This window comes from Aythya marila, assembly GCF_965140915.1.
Source record: "Aythya marila genome assembly, chromosome: 10".
NCBI lineage: Eukaryota > Metazoa > Chordata > Aves > Anseriformes > Anatidae > Aythya > Aythya marila.
In genome coordinates this window covers 4,245,746-4,262,181 of record NC_139051.1, presented here as the reverse complement: position 1 = coordinate 4,262,181, position 16,436 = coordinate 4,245,746, and the positions used below count along the sequence as shown (strand labels likewise).

General features: G+C 49.2%; 1 protein-coding gene across 1 annotated transcript; it reads left to right on the top strand.

Moving 5' to 3' along the window:
- Positions 1-12,051: 12,051 nt before the first annotated feature.
- On the top strand, positions 12,052-14,155 carry GPR27 (G protein-coupled receptor 27; the record flags this gene model as incomplete). Its single annotated transcript, XM_082767794.1, has 1 exon — positions 12,052-14,155. One exon carries the CDS (start codon positions 12,052-12,054, stop codon positions 13,192-13,194), a length of 1,143 nt encoding a protein of 380 aa, XP_082623920.1. The 3' UTR covers positions 13,195-14,155.
- Between the last annotated feature and the right edge of the window lie 2,281 nt (positions 14,156-16,436).

Genomic DNA, 16,436 nt, shown 5'->3' with positions numbered 1-16,436 from the left:
CATTTAAAACATTATAGCTCAGGTTGAAAACAAATTACCATGCTACAAACAACCTGAGCTGTAAGGAACAATATCAAAGTACAGCCCCCACACCTCCAAGACACTGAGTGAATACCAGGCAGCAGAGCCTGTATCATTACTCCAAATGAGACATGTAAAGCCTCTATTTGTTTCTTGTTTACAGCAGTAAACACCAGGCCTCACAGCGGCACAAGGTACATCATGGGAATCTCAGATAACAGTAAATTAATCTGGCTGTGGAGGAAGGGCAATCACAGGATGCATTGAATTAGCACATGCAGCCCTTGCCTACAGACATTTCTAAGAAGTCGTGACACAGAGGCAAGAACAAGTCTCCTGAGGTGGCTCTCACAAGGAGAAACCGTGGTGAGAACAACATCCTGATCCTGCTCAGCCTCCCCGTGTTGCCAGCATGCCTTGAACAAAAACATTTTGGAGATTGAGTCCCAGGAAATTAGTAGCACTTTTAGACAGATTTATGAACTTTAATTAAAAATGTATTTTACTGATATTTGCCTCATATCTAGAATGTTCATTTTTAAAGAAACCCTGCTGATGCCATCTCCTGTGCTTTTGCACCTTCTCAAGCAGACCTACAATACACAAATTGTGTTATAGTGCAACTCCGTGCTCCAAGGCAGCACAGAGACGAGGTGACTACAGCTCACCACCACAGCAGGACTGCCTGTCTCTATCCCTTACTTACTTGTCCCATCCCAGCTACATCCTCACTTTGCTTGCAGAATCTCTAGGCAAAGAGGGGATTGTCTGCCATGAAAGGTCTTATAAAGCAGAACCAGGCAGCCAAGAGCAGGAGTCAGCAGGCAGATCAGATCAGCTGATTGCAGATGGGTAACAGCTGAAACATTCCCAGGTAACCGTTGGTGGGAAAGAAAAAAAAAAAAAAAAAGAAAAAAATAATAAGAGGAAAAAAAAATAATAGGGAAAAACAGTGGTGTGGGTAATACCATTTTGGCCCATTCTGAGTGGGCCACTGCTTTCCTGAACTCAGTTTTAAGCACGTGAACCTCTTTGCCCCAAGGGTCCAAGTACTTTTTTGCTGGGGCTATTTAAAGTTGAAGCAAGCACACTATAGCTGGAACACTGAACATAACTCTTTCCATGGTCTTACTTGACATTTAACACCCTGCCCTTATCATCTGTGCTGATCCCAGAGCCTTGGCAGCACCGGCTGTATCACACGTGCTTGAGCTGCTATTTGCCTGCTCGGGTGGCTCTTTGCACAGCCCCTGCTCCCAGCTCGAGGGGAGGATCCCTGCAGCGTAGCGTGGCCGTGGCTGGAGGGGCAGGCAGCCTCCTCAAACATTCAGGACCATCCCTTCCCTTGCTGGCAGTTGTATAACATCGCTGTGGCAACTACAATGCCTGCATGCATGAGAAATATTAGCAAAGCATTAGGCTTATTTTAGCTGCGTTTTAACACAGTTTAGCACCTGCGAGCGAGGAAGGGAACAAGCGCCATATGAGCAGTCGTGTTGCGCTTCCACGCTGGAAGCCTCCCACGGCTATTTCCGAGGCGATAGGTATGGCACCTCAGCAAACACCCAGCAGATAACCTGCTTTTGTTTATTCGGTGCTCCTAATAAAAAAATAACCGTGTGAAATGTTGGGGAAGACCTCTGCCTAGCCGAAGCTGGTCTTTTACTTCGAGCCGGAGCCAGCTGCAGCATAAAACCTTCATGGACTTGGGAGCTGGCTGGCGCACAAGCCCTGGCTGCTGTGCCCAGCTGCTGCTGCCGGTGCCCCGCCGGCTCGCAGACTGAGCCAACAGCCATGAAATGTAATTTCTGTACCAAACGCTGGTGTCACGATCGCTGGCTCTTGAAACACTGCCTGTGACTTCAGAAGCATATTAAGTAACACGGGAGCTGCTTCTGATAGCTTCCCAGGAAGATAAACTGATCAACCGAAAGCCAAAGCAGAGGTGAGGAAGGGATTTGATTTGATATTTGCTTCCAAAGGCTTAAATAAATGTTTTTTAAAACCTAAAGCATGATATTAAAGTGTTGAATCCAAATGCTTTTGGCAAAAGCTCCCCCATCTAGGAATGATTTCATATCAGCCAAGCTGTTAAGCGGAGGTTGTCATGGAAACAAGTTATATTCAAATGATATGGCCAGAGATATACTGTATTTAGTGAGTTCTTCATTTGCTGCTTATTGGGAACATGTCAGAACTAAATGGTATTGCATAACTTTGTTTTGTTCAAAACAAACTGTCTCGCTGCCCCAGTTTTTCTGGCAGCCTTGAGCCCGGTCCTGCCTGGGACAGCAAGCACCGAGCACTGCTCCATGGGACGGGCTGCTCACCCCTCCGACTGCTGCAAGCTGCCTGCCACCGAAGGCTTCCTTCAGGGGCATGAACCTACATCTGTGGACATCCTGTAAATGTCCATAACCTCCTCACAAACATAGGGCTACTATTAACTTTCTGTCTCTGAGTGATGCTAGAACAAATCTCAGGCAGGAGTATGTGCGTACTGAATTTCTGCATCCACTTTTTTAGCTGTGGAGCTGTGAAAAAGGAGTAAAGGCCTATTTTTTACATAAACAAAAGTAGTTGCTCAAGTTAAAAAGCAAAACCAAATCACCTTTGGCCCAGACATTATATGTGGAAACTTCAGCCTGAAAAGTGAAAACAAAAATGAAGGTCAAAAAAAAAAAAAAGCCCCAAAACCACTCTAATACATGTAGGAACCACTGTGCCGCTTTTACACAGCAGAGTATGAAGGAAAGTGTTTTAAACAATCTCCTAAGGGATGGGGAAGTCCTGATTGCCCAACAGAAGCTGGCAATTAAGTAAAAGTCAAACAAAAGTAAAACCTGCCCCTTAAAGCTGTTGCATAACTGTACAGTGCGGCACAGAGAGATGCTGGCATCTTATAACCTCCAGTTCCAGGGGCCTATGAAAACTGAATGGGAGCTTGCTCACCTCTGGGGCAGGTAATCCTAAATTTCTCCAAGCTTTCTCTCTGTTACAGTTTATAAAGCAAAAAGCCAGGCCAAATAGCATCCCTGGTATGTGAAAAAGCAAGGAAAATCCAGGAGGATTTTTGCCAGAAGTGAATACACTCATGAAGAAAGCAGCACCAGCTCTCTACCTGCCTCAGATCAGTGTGCTAGCTCAAGACATCAGTCTTTCCAGGCAATTTGATGCATTGCAGTCACAGCCCTGTTGGTTACCATTGCTCATGAAGGAGGGTTCAGCCTTGTCCAAAGCCCTTTACAGTTAAGTAAAGTAATTTATTGAACTAAGTGTGCTTTACATTAGATCTTTATTCTTGACCCAGCCATTTTTGGGGAGCTGAACTGGCTCAACTCAGCATCAAAACCCACGCATCAGGTGTTAGACCTGAATTTCTAACTTAGCTTTAGATTGTAGGCTTCTGCTTTCATCCCTCCACCTTCCCATTGCCTACATTTTTAAGGCACTGGATCTATCTTAGGTGTTAAAGAAACAAATGCCTAACAAAGATGAGATTACAGGCAGAAATGAGAGAAACCTGACAGACCTCAAATCTGAGCTGAATTATACATTGGAAACAAGCTCCAAGCAGCTTTCCTTTCCTTATTTCCCAGTAAAATATCTGCAGTGTTTCACTTAGATATTGCTTCCCCAAACACGGCGATCCCAAAATAGCATCATCCACCATGCTATTCTGTGTTATATTAAATCAAAAAGAATGTTATTGGCACCACATCTGGCAGCTGCTTTGATGTGGAACATGAGATTAAATACTGATCTTTTTTTTTACAGGCAGCCTGGTGCACAGCTGAAGGAAACAATGTGCAAGGGTCTCATCCTACACACCGAGCAAGCATGTTAGCCTGGACTGCAGAGTAAGCCAGGGATGGAAAGCTTCATCTTGTACTGATATTGCAAGAAATATAAAGATTGTAAAATAGAAAAACATAGAAAATGCAGTGTTTTTGGTTTTGTTTTAGCAGGTTTTATACTCACCTCTTGTACATTATTAGTTCGATGCTGCTCATAGAGGGTCACTGAACCTTCTGCATCACACGCCAGCAAATTCTGTTCTCACTGAAGCCAGTAAAACCAAGGGCCCCTCTGGAAATGAACCACTAGAGGGAGACTGACTTCATACTGTGACATTGATCCTGCACCTCCAAGACATCCAGCTCCAGATAAAAAGTGCTCTGTATAGCTCAGGTCAAAATTACTCCTTGTGTTGCTTCTTCTGAAATAAAAGAAACTCATGGGTCAAATTCAGCTGAGTTGCTGTGACTGAGACAAGGCCATGTAAATGAGATCAGGCAATCGCATATTTTATTGTTTGTAGGAGAAGTGAGGACCAGTCTATTAAACAACAACAAACAAACAAACAAAACCCACCAAAAAATATCCCAGCCACTGAAAATACTAATAGCTGTATCCTAGCAACATCACGGATTCCTTGTGGACTTTGTTCTGGAGCCTACAGTCTTATTTCATCAAAATTATTGACTTTCTCAAAGTCTCTAAACAACCATCAAAAACCAGTTAGTGCTTAAAAAATACAAACATTTAATTAGTTGCATTAATAAGCAAAAAGAAAAGGAGCATTGCATGCTAGCACTCCCTTTTCGTGGAGCTCAGTTTAGCTCCCTTTGAAATTGGTGTCAAAATTTCCACTTTATTTATCGGTAACAGAGCCCGGTCCCTCCTCGGGGAAGAAAAGCTGCAAATGGCCTCAAAGAACATGGCAAATGGGGTTTATTTCCCAAGGCTGGACCCACGCATTGCATGGATGAAATCCACACAGCTCTCCATGGCCCTTCCAATCACCACGTCCTTTCTGTAAAGGTAAAAATTGCATTTAAATGCTGTACAGAGGCTTTGTACTATGCACATACCCAATGCCTTTTTTTTTTTTTTCTTTTTTTCTTTTTTACTTTTCCTAAGCTTTGCTTTTATTTAACCACAATTTTTTTCAAGACCACAGAAAATCTGAAATCCTGCTGGGTCTTCCCAAAAGGCTGTACCCTCCTCCTGCCAGGTACCTAATCCTCCCAAAATAAAAAACTTAGCACAAAAGGAACAACCAAAAAAAAAAAAATAATGGTGGGGGGCTGGGGGTAGAACGTCAAACAAATAAGCTGCTTGTTATCCTTAACAGCTTGCATGATGATCCGAGGAATCCTGGGGCATTTTGGCATTTAACTCAGGGCTTGGGTAGGCTTGGATTTTGGTCACAATTTTCACTTAGCTCCAGACTACATCACAGCTTTGCTGACAGTTTTTGTCTGTTATTTCAAGCCCTGCTTCAATAAGTTAGCAAGACCTTTTTTTTTTTTTTTTTTTCCAGAGAGAAAATGCTATTAAAATATTAAATTCCTTTTCATTAGGCTGTCTTAAAAGCTCAGTTGATAGAATAGCATGGTAAAAAATGTTGCTCACACTTTACTTAGCCCACAAAGTTGTTTGAGACCCACAAATGCTTCCAAATTGCAAATCCCTTTTACGTGCTATTTCTACAGTTCACAATTAAACGAAGAGCGAACGCCTTTGTTGAAGCAGCAATTTAAACACAGAAGGGTTAGTGAGCGACTCCCAGTCCTTGAACATGAATCCAATGACGGCTTGATTTTAATTCCAGACAGCGAACTGAATTGGTTTTTACTGCTTCAGAAGCAGTTTGGGAAGGAGTTGAACCGACATCCGAGCACCTGTTCTGCTCCGCTTAGGGTCACGGTAATACACCGTGCTAATTGCATCCCACTCCTACACCCTGGCAAAGGCTTCCTCTAAACAAACAGCAGCAGTTTACCTAAGAACTTAACACTGAAGCAGTGCTCATGGGCTCATTTATGCTGTTAAATCTTACAGTTTTAGTCACACAGAAAGTTTTTGCATTGTCTTTCCTTTCGTTTCAACCACCGGTGTGTGGGAAAGGAGGGGATGTCCGTTTGCACTGTGCTGAGCTAGGAGAAAGTCCTTCTGGCTTCAGCCTAAGCTGTGCACCGGGTATAAATCAAGAGGAAAGGTGATGTATAAGGACAATACAGCAGCAAAGACATCAGATCTCAGATTGTATTTCCTCAAGTTAAAAGATGGTATCAGAAGTGTCTGTATGGGAAGAGCATAACGTTAGAAAAAAGCACAAACAAAATTTATCACATAAAAAAAAAGGGAAAATGAGAGTTGAGGCAGACTCTGAACAATTACTGGACACTGGAAGTGGGAGCAAAGTGAACCAATGCCAGCACCTAATGTCAGTATGGAAAAACCTTTGGGCAACAAGCATGTTAGAAAATGTTAGAAAATGTTAGAAAAATATTATCTGTGCAACTAACAGTGCAAAATGCTTGCCTGAGCACTTTCTATAGAGCTATGAAGAAAAATAAAAAAGAAAGAAAACAAAACCAACACTGTATAATTGCAACTTAAGTCATTATTTCATGTGATCTCACTAGAGGTTATATTGAAAGATTTTTACTGGTAAGCCCCCTGTTGAACTGATGATGCCAACAGGACAGGATCCCAGTACTAGCACCTCCAGTAACCCTCTGTGATGGTTGCATTAATGCCAGCACTGCTCAAAGGTAAGCAACCAAACAAAAAGTTTAGAGATGCATACAGAGTTTTTGCTCCTAGTTATACCTTGCAAGAGTGCTGCAGGGCTAATTTATACCCAGCTAATGCATAAAAGGCGGAGGAGAAGTCAGATGCATCACATCTGCCTGTCTCACCCAGCGCCCCACCCAGTCACTGGGTGGCCCCAGGACAAAGGTGTGAAGTGCAACCCAGGCAGGTGGCCTGTAGCCAAGGGAAAAGGAAGAGAAGAAACAGGGGGCATGGGGAGATTCCCCCCAGAATTTTTGAGGAATGGCTTTCTGTAATTTTCTGTAACCGTGGGCCTGGAGCAGCAGCTAAAAGTGCCCGTGGAAAGCCGTGATGCCGGTGGCATCGCCTGTCTGGCCGCGGCTGTGCCTCGTGTCACTGGGGAGCTCTTCCACAAAAGGGCCGCTTCTGAAGAACAGCGTGTCACCGACACGCAGAGGGTTACCTTTCGAAGAGGCAGCAAGGGAAGCGAGCACAAGGAGCTATTCTTCCCCTCTGCTTTTCTTTCCTCTCCATTGAGCAAACTCTTTCAAGACCAGCTCCCTCTGCAGAACGCTCTGAACTTCCAGCAAGTGGCACACATGGAGGCATTCACAGCCATGATACCTGTGTCTGGTTATTTCCAGTCAAAATAATCTCCTACTCAATTATGGAGAAGAATAGAGAATCGCAGCCTGACTCACAATCACATGGGGGAGAAATGAGAGGAGTTGTTGGAGTTCAAAACGTTCAGCTCGCTGTGGAGGAGGATTAGTGCCGGCGTGGAAGTAGGCTGGCTCTCCCCGCAGCAGCACAGCGCTCAGGGATGGAAAAGACCCGAGTCCACTTCCCTGCTGTGCCAAATATACTCCTCCACTCCTCTCTCCTCCCTCCCCAAGAGAGCGTGTGAAGTATTAGACAGCCGGGAAGGAGCCCCAGCACGGTGTGAGAGCGAGCTGCCAGGTACTGCTCTTCCAGCCGCATGCAGCTCGGGGACTGCTCGCCCGCAGAGTCGGCGCTGCCATGCAGCAGGTCTGGATTCAGCGGGGACATCGATACCCCTGCCCGCCTTGGTGTCATCAGGGCATTTTGCACAAACACTTCTGTGAACAAAACCGCATCCCAAGCCCTTTGTGGTTGCTCTGCTGACATCTGGACCCTCCGCAGGCAAGGAGTAGGACCAGAGGTTTTCACTCTTGTTTCAAAGCTGCCCTCATTCTTTGGTGGCGTGTAACGTGGCTGTGCCCTGCTTTTACAGAGGGTAAGCATGACTCCCGTGCAAAGCAGTTATTTTAGGTAGTAGTGCAAATTTTGCAGGCTTAAAACTTCTCGCACTATTTTCGCATTAACCAGTGCTCAAACATTACCTTAATGTGTCATTTCTCTGCTCTGCCGCTGTCACCAGGCATTATCATGATCCTTGTAAACACCCACAAAACTGCCTCATTATCTTCTCGCGCTCCCTCCTCCCTTGGCAGCGATGAGCGATGGCCGTGGCGATGCCGATGCCGTTCCCACTCCCCCTTCTCTCTCCAGGGCTCTGCTCTCTCTCATCTCGCAGTCAGATTTTAAGTTCCCCTGGAAAGGGGAGAGCTTTTTGTTTTGCTGCTGTAGCATCCTGCCCCTGACTCACATAACACGAATAATGAGTGTCAGAAGAGTTGTCTGGGGCTCGCAGCAAGTTGGTAAGGAGGGTCCAGAGCTCTCCTGTGCACTCTCAGACTCAGGTCCCTGTTCTCTTTTGCTGCTACAGACGGGCCTTTGCATCTCCTTGGTTGCTCTGCCTGGAAACTTCTCCTTGCCTGAACTGTACGTGACGGCAAAATTGTCTGTGCTGCCTGCTCCTACCTGCCCCACGTCCCAGAGGTGTCTCTGCCACGGCAGGGGCTCGTTTCCAACCTTGGGGCATACCCCAACATTTCCTGCTGCTTCCCTGACACCACTAGCATTTTGGTAGCATTTTGATTCCTGCCACAGTGGTATCAGGGGACACAGGGCGTTGCTCTTTCCAGAAGCATCATGCAGAGCTCCCAGGCGCAAGAACACAAGTAACACCAACAATAATAAATAGCAAAGAAGACCAGGGACTGGTGGAAAAAGGCAACACGCCACAGTGTTTTCTTTCAGGTTCTGCATTTCAGCTGCCTTTCTCACTGGAGGCAGGGAGCGCAGAACGTGAAGAGGCAGCCAATTCAAGCAAAGCACATGGAAAGGTCAGAGGAACCCATCTAGCTCGTGCAGCACCATTTTGTGGGCAGAGAATAGCTCTTCATTAAGCTCGTTTTGTGGAAGTGATTGGAGTGAGAAAGGGAAATAGCTGAACGCGCTCATTACAATCTCTGGAAATTAACTGTTCCCCATGACTGCTGCGATGGATTTGGCTCGTGTCTGGCTGTGCCCAAATCAATATACACCTCATTTTTCCATCCCTGCCCGGGCACAGGGAGGTGAGAGCCGGGGTTTTGGTCCCGTGCCGTGTCCAGGCCATGCCAACTCCTCACACCTCCCCAGGTATCCCAGTGCCTGCTGGAAGAGCTCTGCAGGCAACTTTGTGAAGGGGTCACTGAATATCCCAGCTCTCATTTTTGGGCCACGGAGCCAATTCTGATCTGCAGGTGCTGTAAATGTGACACTGCCCAAACATCTGAACGGAGACGGAGCCTGGGTGAGGTGCTTGCTGGAGCCCAGAGGGTCTGACACAGAGGATGTGGGGCACCCAAGGGCACAGGGCTGTCCTTTTCATATCAGCACCAAGCACCTGGCTGGGCTCTGGGGTGTAACGGGTGGTTATTGTGGCTGCTCTGCCCCACCTCAGCCCCTTGGGGAGGTGAGGAACCTGCTCCTGTGAGGACTGATAGCCCCACAACTGCCCCGTATTTTCCCGTTCCTTTTAGCTGTCCCTACAGCACTACACCTCTCCGCAGGCTGCACGAGGAAACCCCACGTCCCTGCCTCGCACCCTATAGCACCGTACAGTGGCCCCATCACAGGAGCCGGGGGAGATGGCTGAACCACCGATCCCTACCAGCCCTCCCCTTGCTACAGGTGGGAGAAAGATGAGCTAGCAATTTGCTGCCGACCTGGCAGGATAGCAGCGAATTACGGCAGCTCCCGAGCCAGCTCAGCTGCGCTGGTGGGCGTTCAGCGAGAGGAGAAGCCCTCCTGCAGGCACGGAGGAGGGAAGCAGGTGTGCTGGGCCCTTTTGCTCGCTTGATCTCAAGAGATGGCAGAGCTCACAGAGGCCATGAGGTCTCCTCTGCTCCTCTGAAAAGCCACACACCCCAAGGACAATTAATCCTGGTGCTTGGGCTTGGCAAAGTGCTCGGGCTGCTGGCACCCTGATGTGAGGGCATCCTGTAACCAGGCCCTGCCTCGTGCTGGGGACAGCCCAGGCTCGAGGTTCCCCGTGTCCTCCAGAAAGGCTGCTCCTGGTGCCAGCTGCCGAGGGGACACCACGCACCCGATGCTCGTCACTGCCTGCCGCAGTGATGTGAGAAACGCCTGGGAAATCGCACAGAGCACTGAACAACCCGTGGGCAATTCCCTGTCACAGTACAACCTCGGTGCAAATGAGAAACCTAACAACTGAGAACAGCTCAGATGTGCTGGTAGGAAGCAAAAAGCAGCCTCAATTATCTGCCTTTTTTATTTTTTTTCCCCCTTTCAGGATTTTTTTGCTCTCTGAAAGCTAGCAATAAAGAGCAGATAAAAACCTGACCCACGGGCGAGCGATGTCCTGCGTGTGATGGAGATCTCAGCCAAACTTTGGGCCAAACTCTGCAGTTGGTCCCACCAGCGTCTGGACACTGAGCTGAGCTCTGGGCAGCTGGTGGCACACCTGAGGCCAGGACCTGGCCCTTGGCAGGCTCTACGGAGACTTTCTGCAACCAGCCAGCAAGCTCTGGGGCTGATGCAGCTTTTGGGGCTGATGCAGATGATTTAATTGCTATCGTTTCTGGAATAATGCTTAATTTACTGAGGGCTTTTAATAGAACGCGTGAAAGCATTTCAGACTTGCCCTTCACAGCAGGCCATGAAGGAAATTCAGAAGCAGTGCAATAATTGCATTAGCATCTCCAGCACCCAGGGCCACGGGGCGGTGTGTGCCTTGCAGGGCGCACGGAGAGGCCTTGCCCTAAATACACACGGATGGCAAAGTGGGAGAGAGAGGACAAGCACCTGCACCTCACTGGCCTGTGCTAATTAAACTGCTCGTTGTGAACCCACACCAAGAGTGCAGGGGCATCAGCACTGTGTGAGTCAGGCCAAATGCACAGAACCCACCCCCAGCTCTCCCCATGCCCCGTACAGAACTGTGCAATCATAAAACTCAGCCTGGGAGCTGGGCGAGCCCCTGCACAGCGCAGAAACACAGAAAGCATCAGTGTGGCTTAGCGACATTTTGCTGTCTCCCCTCCCTTTGCCACCTCCCCTCCCTTTCTTTTCAGGAACCCGTGTCAGACCCCAAATGTCAGCGTTCTGACTCGCAGAGGCAGCTTTTTCTTGTCGTGCATGCTGAGATGTCTGCAGGGGAGCTCGCTGCAGAGCTCCGACCCCTTCAGCCCCCCAGCACAGCATCCCTGGGCACTCAGCAGCAACAGGCACTGCTGGGTTCGCTTCCCCTGCGCACCACCCTCGGGGCCGCCTGAATCCATCCACAACACACCTGTGGCTGCAGCACGGGCAAGGCGTGCACCCCCCTGCCCTACAACAGGTCCCAGCGGGCACATCCGTGGGTGCGCACCCACCTGGACCGCGCCCCTACCCATCCCCATCCCTTCACCCCTGGGCGGCTCCTGGGGACCACCCTGGGGGCGGTGCCGGCACATCCCCATCCCGTAGACCCCACGGCGTCCCGTGCCATCCCATTCATCCCATCGCATCCCATTTTGTCCCTCCCCATCCCCGCCGCAGCAGCGGGACCTCCGCACCGCTCCGCGCCGCTGCGCGCCCGCCGGAGCCCCGCGCTGCGCAGGGGCCGGGCTGCGCTGGGGGGGGGGTGGGGGGGGAGGCGGAGGGAAGGCGGAGGGAAGAGGAGGGAGGGACGGGCGGACAGACGGGCGGACAGGCAGACAGACAGACGGACGGGGCTTTACCCCATTGTCCTCGCCGGCCCCGCAGCAGCTGCAGGGCGGCGGTAAGGGGCGGGGGGCTCCGCACCGCACCGCTCCCGGCCCCCTGCATGGGGCGGCGGCGGCGGCGCGGGGCGCGGCCCTGAGGGGGCGGCGGAGCCGCATGGCCCGGGGGGAGCCCGGCCGCAGCGCCGCTCCTCGCCCGGGGGGCGGCGGAGGAGGAAGAGGAGGAGGAGGAGGAGGAGGAGGAGGAGGGAGGCCGGGGAGGAGGCCGGCGGCGGCGGGCATGGGGGCGCCGGGCGGCGGGGGGGGTCTCGGTGCGCTGCCGAGGCGCTGAGCCCCCGGCCCTGCTGCGAGGAGGAGGAGGAGGAAGAGGAGGAGGAGGAGGAAGGACCCGATGGCGAACAGCAGCGAGCTGGGGAGCAGCAGCAGCCCGCACCTGCCCAGCGCTGGCGGCCTGCTGAGCGCCTCCGGGCTGAAGCTGGCCACGCTGGGCTTGATCCTGTGCGTGAGCCTGGCGGGCAACGTGCTCTTCGCTTGGCTCATCCTCAAGGACCGGCACCTGCACCGCGCCCCGTACTACCTGCTGCTGGACCTCTGCCTGGCCGACGGGCTCCGCTCGCTGGCCTGCTTCCCCTTCGTCATGCTGTCGGTGCGCAGCGGGGCCGCCTGGCCCCACGGGCCGCTCAGCTGCAAGGTGCTGGCCTTCCTGGCCGTGCTCTTCTGCTTCCACGCCGCCTTCCTGCTCTTCTGTGTGGGGGTGACGCGCTACATGGCCATCGCCCACCACCGCTTCTACGCCAAGCGCATGACGGGCTGGACCTGCCTGGCCGTGGTGTGCATGGTGTGGACTCTCTCCATGGCCATGGCCTTCCCGCCCGTCTTCGACGTGGGCACCTACAAGTTCATCCGGGAGGAGGAGCAGTGCATCTTCGAGCACCGCTACGTCAAGGCCAACGACACGCTGGGCTTCATGCTCATGCTGGCGGCCGTCATCGCCGCCACCCACCTGGTCTACATCAAGCTGCTCTTCTTCATCCACGGCCACCGCAAGATGAAGCCGGCCCAGCTGGTACCGGCCATCAGCCAAAACTGGACCTTCCACGGGCCGGGGGCCACGGGCCAAGCGGCTGCGAACTGGACGGCTGGCTTCGGCAGGGGGCCCACGCCGCCCACCCTCGTGGGCATAAGGCAGGCCACCCACAGCCAGATCAAGAGGCTGCTGGTGCTGGAGGAGTTCAAGATGGAGAAAAGGCTCTGCAAGATGTTCTACATGATCACCTTGCTCTTCCTGCTCCTCTGGTCCCCCTACATCGTGGCCTGCTACCTGCGGGTCTTCATTAAGGCCAGCTCCATCCCCCAGGTCTACCTGACCACCTCCGTCTGGATGACGTTTGCCCAGGCTGGGGTCAACCCCATCCTTTGCTTCATCTTCAACAAGGAGCTCAGGGTCTGTCTCCGAGCCCACTTCCCCTGCTGCCAAAGCATCCAGAGCACCCAGGGCACCATCCTTTGCGATCTCAAGAGCTTTGGGATGTAGGGGGGCTTTTCTCAGTCTAAAAAAGAAAGGTGGACATCGTTTTCCATGTTTCTGCATACGGTCTCGAGAGAGTGTGACCTGTGGGGGACGTACTAAACCACCACCCAGCACCCAAACCTTAGGCTGTAAGAAGCTATTTTATTTATTTTTCTATATTTTGCGTATGCTCTCTTCAGAACATAAAAGATTGCTGTCTATGGGAACAGGTACTCGAGCAGAACACCCCCAAACCTTAGGCTGTAAGAAGCTGTTTTTCTTTGTGATTGTGTGGTTTTTAAAAACAAAACAGGGCTCCAAGTTTCTGGTCTTGCTTCTAACGTTTCTAGACATGATTCCAACAGATACGGATTAAGGCCATGACATTTTTTTTTCCTATTCCTGTCTGTTTTGATAAAGGCTTAACAATTTTACTCATGTAATATTTGATAAAGGCCAAGACAATTTTATACTAAAGTTATTTTTGATGACCTCAAGAGGTGTTGTTTTATTATTATTTGATTTCCAGTGAAGAACAAGAAGAGGACATTCCTAATGTGGTCAGAAGTCAGTTTTTGGTGGGAGCTGTGGGTTCATTCATTCTCAAACGGTTTGAGTATTTGAAGCAGTTACTTATAACTTTTGCTTGACATGCAAACAGTGTAGAACTAATTTAAATTTTCTTGTTGCACTATTCATTTGGTAATATTTCAGAACTATTTGTGAAATGTGATTTTAAAATACCAACTTTAAAAATAATCAACTATAGCAGTTTTTAAAACCTAGATTGAAATTCATATTTTACTGCCTTTATAGGAAGTTATCTACAAACCTGGGTAATACTTGTACATTTTGACTGTTTTCTTTAATAAAATATTGAAAACTTTTACTGTATGTAATTGTTTCAGAATGGCAGCATTCTGCTTTTGCTGACAAATAACTTATGTATATGGAAGGTTGTATGTCTTGTGTCTGAGTAGATTTCACAGCCGAAGTTATTATGGACAAGCACAATCCTTATTTGCTGTTAGATCTCAATTTAGGTGTTTATACCAATAAAAGTGACTGATGCTATTTTTAAGGAGACTTAAGTTCATGATGGGCAACAGGTTTAAATAGCGCAATTCTCTCTGTCTACTGAAAGCAAACTTCTGTTTTAGACAACTACTCCTCTGATAACGATAGAGGAAAGCAGATAATTGTGGATCACTAATTTTAGTCGGCAAAGCAGTTCCGTAACATGATGGCTTGGTTAATGCTGTATTCATTTGTCAACTCTTAACGGGTCATTTAAGTTTAATAAGCGTGGCATGTTGACTTGCTTCATCGTTCTAGAAAGACTTCTTTGAAAGTACTTTAACTGGCAGCCTGATGGCAGGATCCTGACACAACTTTTTTAGCCGTCTCGGAGGAAGCCGTGCTTGCTTTCAGATGTATCATGTAACATTTAACAAACATTGATCATCGCAGCTCTGTAGCCAGTCGCACACAAAATGACAGAGATGAGCTCAATTTCCATGAAGAAATTGCGTCTGTGCTGAGAGCATTTCTGCAGAGAGTAGTCCAAAGTCGTTAGACGTCAGTGGGGACATCGCTGTAGTGACTGTGGCGTGAGCGCAGCAGAGATGTGTGTGACAGCTGGAGCAAGAGGGGGCAAGGTGGCAGCTGCAGGGAATAAAGCCAGGCACAGCCTGTGGTTTGCTGTCCTGCCTTTTCTCCTTACCTCCTGTAACTCAGATTTGAACACCACAAAGGCAACCTTTCTTGGAGGAGGAGTTTGCGGTTTGAGCTTTTGGTGTAACCACAGAGAAGGTGGGCAGGGGCCAGGAGCAGCAGCAGTCTTAATGATAATTTCTAAAGCTGTTAGTGAAAATGCATCTGGGTATCGAAGAAAAGCTGTCAATACCTTCAGATCACAGCAGAAGCTGGCTCTCAGTGCTAATTAAATTTTCATCCTGAGAAGCTGGATCACAGCTTAGTAAATCTTGATGAGTAATCAGGTAGGGTTGCATTATGGAGATGTACATGCAAGGCATCAGTGCTGTTGCTGGGAATTGTATTCCAAGTATCCCTTTCATGCCTGTTTTTGGTCTTTTCAGTGGAATTCCAACTTTTACAGAGTCGTATTTTCTTAAAACTTAAGAAACTTCTTATGCAGATAAAAGCATCTATCAGAGGGCTAGAACTGTGATCTCCATGTAAAGTCTTGCCTTCTGGTACCAGCAGGATTAGGAAACAGTCCACGTTTTTTTTCCCTCTTAGTCTATTAAAAGTGTCAGATGTTTTGGCATTCGAGCTATAAGTAGTATGGTTATGATTCTATTTAAACCACAGAGATGGGAGAATAGTTATTTTAAAACATCCTTAAAAGCTGCATGATTTTCACTTCTAGAAAGATTAGGCACAAGTCGTACAGTCAGTCCTAGATGCGGGATGACAAGTTGCCTTCGGGTGACCTGCTGGGTGTATTTAGACTCGGGGAACCGAAGCCACGCTGCTGAATTGACTGCCTGCCTGTGCACGTGGGCACCTCGGCAGTGCCATCGCAGGGGGGTGAGGCTGGTTCTTACCTGCCGAAAAGAAGAGATACTTTGCTGTCACCATCAGGGGCAACCAGACCTGGCCTTGCTGCAGTGACAGGATGCCAAGAAGTTTAGGATGGGTATCTCTACTGTACCTTTTTCTTGCATGTAGCATTCTGGGCTGTCCCAGGCCTTCTGATGTACCCTGAAGGCAGAATTGGTGCTGTTTGAGGTTAATTTGATATGTTAGGTACTTCTAATATAAAGCAGGTTGTGATCCTGGCTATGCTAGTACAAACATGAAGGAACTCCAGTAGCTTTAATTCAAGGCTTGGGCAGGCGTTGTACAATAGAGCTGCGCTCCAGAAAATTTGAAACTAAATACCAAGGACAGATAGATGATGGAAAATGAAACAGTGCTCGGCACAGGCACACCACCAAACACCACTGCTAGTCTAGCCTGCTGGCTGAGCACTCACCGAGAGAGCACGCCAAGCAGGGGAGGGCTGGAGGGACACCAGAGGCTAGCTATTCCTTCTGGAATCTGAGAAGAGATAAGGGAGTTGTGGAAAAAGGCAGCGTTTCCAAAGCACAGCGCCGACACGTTCTCGCAGCATCTGCATGTGGGGAAAGTGGGTCAGAGATTAACTGCTTTGGCCAAGATCGGAGAAGGGGTGTCAGAGGGGATGCAAACCTGCTCTGAATAACAGCAGTAGAGAAATAAAGTGAAGGAGAACGGGCTGA